The 6,062-nt window shown below is 36.5% G+C and overlaps 1 protein-coding gene across 1 annotated transcript; it reads left to right on the top strand.

The window, feature by feature from the left end:
• Window positions 1-1,869: 1,869 nt before the first annotated feature.
• LOC113726935 (uncharacterized) lies at window positions 1,870-5,482 on the top strand. Its single transcript, XM_027250856.2, has 3 exons — window positions 1,870-3,969; window positions 4,683-4,804; window positions 4,957-5,482. The coding sequence occupies exon 1, from the start codon at window positions 1,984-1,986 to the stop codon at window positions 3,661-3,663; it is 1,680 nt and encodes a 559-aa protein (XP_027106657.1). The 5' UTR covers window positions 1,870-1,983; the 3' UTR covers window positions 3,664-3,969; window positions 4,683-4,804; window positions 4,957-5,482.
• Window positions 5,483-6,062: the final 580 nt, after the last annotated feature.

The raw sequence follows: 6,062 nt of genomic DNA, 5'->3' as shown, positions 1-6,062 counted from the left end.
TGTCAGCCCCCTCATTATTTTTGTTCCACTTTTACCCTCCTTGTGAGCTCTATTTATGTAGAGTTAATTTCGGAAACCTCCCTTGAGGTTTTCCCTAAATTATGTAAAACTATTATGTAATTATGTAATATTTTTTGTACAAAGTGTAATTCTAATTGAACTATTTGTAAAACTTATCAACACAAATACGATTATTACATATTGGACTCATATGTACACTAACAACTTATCACACTTCTATTGTAATGATGTACAAGAAATTTACATAAAATTACAAAATGTTCAAAAAATGTTACACGATTTAGGGATGGTTGATCTAACAATTGTTCCTATCCTACTCCCTAATATTAAATAGCTATAGAGTTTCCAGTGATGTTGACTTTTGGCAATGGACATAGTGCCATTGCCAAAATTGCAATTTCTAAGTGAATAATAACATAATCTAAAAGTAGTTTAAAGATGATGGGAATTCATGAGTATATAGCATTAGCAATCCATTTTTACTTGATAATAGGGTATCGCAATATTAATAACTTACAAACTCCATTCGACTAGGATGCACAAAAAGCTATTTATACCACCTCATTTTCACAAAAATGGAAGAGCAAGTTTATTTACAACTACAACCACATATTGAAACTATTGCTGCCATTATGAGAATCCATAGTCACATTTTTTTTTATCTCCGTTCAGATCAATGTAACATTTTTTAAACAATGTGTAACTTTATGTGAATTATTTGTAAAACTTAATAACAGAAACGCAATCTATTATAAAGATGTACAAGAAGCTTACATAAAATTACAAAATATTCAAAACATGTTACACTGCTCAAGGACGATTTTGTAGTGTTACAAAAGTTGGAGGGATGTGAGTTACATAAATAGAGTTCACAAGGAGGGTAAAAGTGGAACAAAAATAATGAGGGGTTGACAACGATACCAAAGTTGTCATTCCAGGGTGCTAAGTGTGATTTCGAAAACATGAAGGGTTCTAGGTGTGATTAGAAGAAACCTCAAGGGAGGTTTCTGATATTAACCCTTTTCTTACTGCATAATTGTTGTCGAGCTAGATAAAGATTATTACTCTCATGTAGGGCTGCAAACGAGCCGAGCCGAGTCGAGTTTTGAGCTAATCGAGCCGAGCCTTAGCTAAATTTTATCAAGCTCGAGCTCGAGCTCGAACTCGACGAGCTGGCAATTTTCGAGCTCGAGCTCGAACTCGACGAGCTGGCAATTTTCGAGCTCGAGCTCGACTCGAATCAAGTCGAGCCGAGCTCGAGCTCGAAAAAAATAAAATTTTTTTTTTTAAAAAAAATTAAATAAAATAATATTTTTTTCTGAATAAATAATAAAATATTAAGGATATATCCGTAATTTCACTATGAAAATAAAAAATAAAAAATATATATATATAATATACGTAATTTTATTATTAAATAAAAATAAAAATAAAAAATATATATATATATATATTCAAGCTCGCGAGCCGAGCTTAATATTTTGAGCTCGAGTTTGACTCGAGCTCGATTAATGTCGAGCTCGACTCGAGCTTGACTCGAGCCGCTCCCGACTCGCGAGTTAACGAGCTTAATATTCTGAGCTCGAGTTCGAGCTCGAGTTTGACTCGAGCTCGATTAATGTCGAACTCGACTCGAGCTTGACTCGAGCGGCTCGCGAGCGGCTCGATTCGTTTGCGCTCGCGAGCGGCTCGATTCGTTTGCAGCCCTACTCTCATGAATGAGAGATGAGGGATGAGATGAATGGTTCAGGGAAGTTGGAGAAGATTATCAATTTTACTTTTGTACCATATCTAATTTATTCGTCATATTTTATCTGGGAATTTTTTTTTCCGTCCCTTACACAGTAATCAATCTAAATGTGCAATCCATTTTGCCAAGATTCCAAAGTCGATGCACCACAAAACTAAGCCCGCGTCGGGCAGAATCAACACCACCCCTACACCTCCTCCTCCACGCCGTCAATGCTTCTCACGAGGTTCAGCTCCCTGACCCGCAGGTACACTCATCAATCTCTACCTGTCTTCACTACATCGTCTCCACTCTCTCTAACTCTTTTTTCAACCCTCGATTCTCCCTTTAAGTGTCCTAACGACCCAGAGAATCATTCGCAGCAAAAACATCCTCATATCGACGAAGCCCATATACTGAATCAACTCTCAGACATCCTGCCAATCCGTCACAGCCCTGTAATTCGAAAACCAAATTCTTCCTCTGATAAGGGAATAGAAACCCGGGCAGTTGATGGATTTTTGCCTCCCGAAGATAAATTTCGTGGGATTTTTCTCCAGAAAATTCTCGGTAAAAATGCAATTGAAACGGCATTAACTAATGTTGGGATTGAAATTACCCCTGATATACTTGATAAAGTAGTGAATAGAGGCAATTTAGGGGGCGAAGCCATGGTTATGTTTTTCAATTGGGCAGTGGAACAACCAAGAATGACTAGAGATGTGGATAGTTTTCATGTGCTTATTAAAGCATTAGGTAGGAGAAAATGTTTTGAATTTATGGTGGATATGTTGTTTGATATGAGAAAAAGAGGAACAAATCCCAACTGCGATACCCTTTTTATAGTTATGGATAGTTTTATACGGGCTCGGCGGGTTTCTAAAGCCGTCAAAATGCTTGATGATTTAGAAGATTTTGGATTAAAATGCGATACTGAGACGTTTAACGTTCTTCTGAAATGTTTAATTCGACGATCACATGTAGGAACTGCAAGTTCATTAGTCAATAAGATGAGAGGGAAGATTCGCTTTAATAGTGTGACCTATAATTCGGTGATCAGTGGGTGGTCGAGATTTGGTATAGTTAGTGAAGTTGAGAGGACCTTGGAGGCAATGGTGGAAGATGGATTGAATCCGGATAGCTTGACTTACAGTTATATTCTTGAAGGCTTAGGGAGAGCTGGTCAAATTGATGGTGCTGTAAAGATTTTTAGGGAGTTGGAGGAGGGGGGTTGCGTTCTTAATGCTGAGGTTTATAATGCAATGATATCTAACTTTGTAGTTACTGATAATTTGGATGAGGGATTTAAATATTATGAGATGATGTTGAGAGGTGATTATGAGCCTAACTTGGATACTTATGTCAGATTAATATCTGCTTGTTTAAAAGCTCGGAGAGTAGCAGATGCAATTGAATTGTTTGATGAAATGTTGGGCCGTGGGATCATTCCTTCAATGGGTACTGTTACTTCTTTTATTGAGCCCTTGTGTGGCTATGGCCCTCCTCATGCTGCTCTTATGATTTATAAAAAGGCAAGGAAAGTCGGATGTAGAATATCATTAAGTTGCTATAAGCTTTTGCTTATGCGACTTTCTAAATTTGGCAAGTGTAATACCCTGATGAGTATTTGGAATGATATGCAAGAAAGTGGTTATTCTTCTGATATGCAAGCTTACGAGTGTATCATTAATGCATTTTGCAACATAGGGCAGCTTGAAAATGCTGTTGCAGTCATTGAGGAGTCTTTGCATAGAGGATTTTGCCCCAGCAGACTTATTTGCAGTAAATTGAACAACAAACTCTTAGGTTTAAATAAAACAGAGGTGGCCTACAAGCTGTTTTTGAAGATAAAAGTAGCTCGTGGAAATGAGAAAGCACGGATATGTTGGCGTGCTAAAGGATGGCATTTCTAGATGTTCCTGTCCATTAGCTTGTAATTGCAGTTGCTGGGAATTCTTCTTCAGATATCATACTGTGAAGGATAAGAATGAGACACTTTTCAGTGGAAAGATCGATAACAGTTTTTCATTGATTCTTCTTAAGGGTTGTTCTGGGGCTTGAGAAGTGGACTCAAAGATACTCCAAGTCTCACTCGCAACTGTACGTCATCTCTCAAGGTCAATATACAGCTCTCATGTTTTGCTTGCTGAACTGTTGAATTTGTTGAAGAAGAAATTGATGATTGGCAGGCTATTACTGAATCTTTCAGATAGCAACTGGTACCTACAAATCTCTTTTCTCTCTCTTTCTGTTATTAATACATATGATGATACACAATGATATGTCTTGTGTATATATTTGTTTATGTGCACGGCCACGTGCAATTTTTGTATTTGGTTTTTCACTTGTCTTTAGCATTGTGCAAACCTAAAGCATACTTGAACTTGGGCTACTGCATATATTTGTTACTATTTTTTTAGCTCATAGATCTGTAATTACACCATTTTATTTTTGTAAGCTCCATTGAAGCAGTGAGAATTTCATTCTGCAAGAAATAGTAACATTACCTTGAGAATCAAATCTCTAATAATCATTTGGTAGTTTAGCGTTTATTTTAGAGATGCTGTCTAGGACTGCTAACATGGATAGGTAATTAAATTGCACAAACTTCAGGAGACGCATCCTTTTCTAAATTTTTGTTACTTTTGAGACGTGTCTTATTGGTTTTTGATAAAAAATTGCATAATATTGATGACCTGTGTGTTTGCCTGTTTATAATCAAAGGCAGAGAAATTTACTAGGTAATCTTTTGTATCGTTGCTAAATTATTTGCACTGATATACATGTTGCAATGGGATTCTCATTCTACTGGCCCTAAAACCAGATCCAAGCAAAATGGAGAAAAGGCACATTATGCAAATGTAACACGAATATCAAAATTGACATTTTCTCTATTCTCAGTAGCTGTCTTCACTGGCTTGATTTTTTGTAGGTTTTGCTCAATGCTTCTGGGATGTAGTTCAGAGTTCTGATGAAAAGTCCATGAAAAGTAAATCCTGGCAAAGATTATACATTATGTGACAAATCATGCATGCATTTGAATGACTGCTACAGGCAAGTTGTTATTTTGCTCTTGGAATTAGTCTGATCTTCACTGTTTTAACTTATTTGTTGAACCATATGGAGATTTATTAGTCCATGTTCATTCTAATCCTGTGAGGCAGAGCTGGATGTGTTCAATGAGACTAACAAATGATTTTGTGCAGATAGCAAGGGAATCTGGTCATCAAGTTAGAGATGTAACTGCAAATGTTGAAAGAGTTCAATGCCTTGTCGAGATCTGGGTAAGATGAAGGTACTTCAAAACCCAAATGGCGAAATGAGTTCTTTAACTGAAATATGAATGCATGGTGACTAGGAAATTTAGTCGATCTGAGAAGGCGAAGCAGGGTGATGATTTTTTGGCAAAACCTGCTGAAGCAGATGGTCTCTGAAGAATTTAATGTGTATGCTTGGAGGTCGGATGTATAATGTCATGGCATCATAGTACTATTTTGATGATCAAATCTAAGTCTTCTTTACATACTCTGTAAGGTTGGTTGATGAAAATAGACTGGATTATCAAGCATCTGGTAGTTGCTGTTTTCTGCTGTAGTTTTTGATGCCATGGTGGCTGATTCATAGGTTCATCGTATGTTGCAGTAACATAGATAAATCGTCCTGTACGGTTCCTGTTTGCAACATCTTTTCAAGGTAAAAGATGATATACCAATAATTCTTCTTCCTTTTTTCTTTGAGCTCTTTTGGGTTTTTCTTCTATTGGGGTCTCATCTCAATAATTCATTATACTTCCTTGCAGTATCTACAAACCAGGAAAGTGATGTCTTTTAAACCTTTTGCTCTAAATTTGGCCCTTTTTAATCGATGGCATGGTGCAGTATTCTATTTGACGACAATTCATTAGTTCATGGGCTAGTTTTCTATGGACATGTGCACTCCCCTTGGGAGACAAACAAAAATAAGAAAATAAAAGAGACGTTTTTCTTCTGCAAATGATAAATTTCACTTTCTCCTTTAGTTTCATTGGAGTTTATGTCTAGTCAAACCATATGGGATTAATCTAAGGAGTATCCAAGAAGGTTACACAGAAAAGGTTTAGCAGGATTTTGATAATAGGGTAAAAAAATTTATCTTTTGATGCATGTGGCTTATACTTGGACTCGCCTGTAGGACTAAAATCATAACATGATAGAATGAAGGACTTGTAGAATTCTTATATCGTTGGCATTGCAATTATGAAAACACTTTTTAAGTTTTCAGTAAAAAATTGCATTCTCAGAATCTGTTTTAGGCAATTTATCATATTTCTGAA

The sequence above is a fragment of the Coffea arabica genome, chromosome 2c (genome assembly GCF_036785885.1).
Source record: "Coffea arabica cultivar ET-39 chromosome 2c, Coffea Arabica ET-39 HiFi, whole genome shotgun sequence".
In the NCBI taxonomy this organism is placed as follows: domain Eukaryota; kingdom Viridiplantae; phylum Streptophyta; class Magnoliopsida; order Gentianales; family Rubiaceae; genus Coffea; species Coffea arabica.
The sequence above is the reverse complement of the archived record's forward strand: the minus strand, read 5'-3'. Positions and strand labels throughout refer to the sequence as shown.

Excerpts from the sequence above, each read along its gene's own strand:
- LOC113726935 (XM_027250856.2), top strand. The coding sequence starts at position 1,984 with ATGCTTCTCACGAGGTTCAGCTCCCTGACCCGCAGGTACACTCATCAA.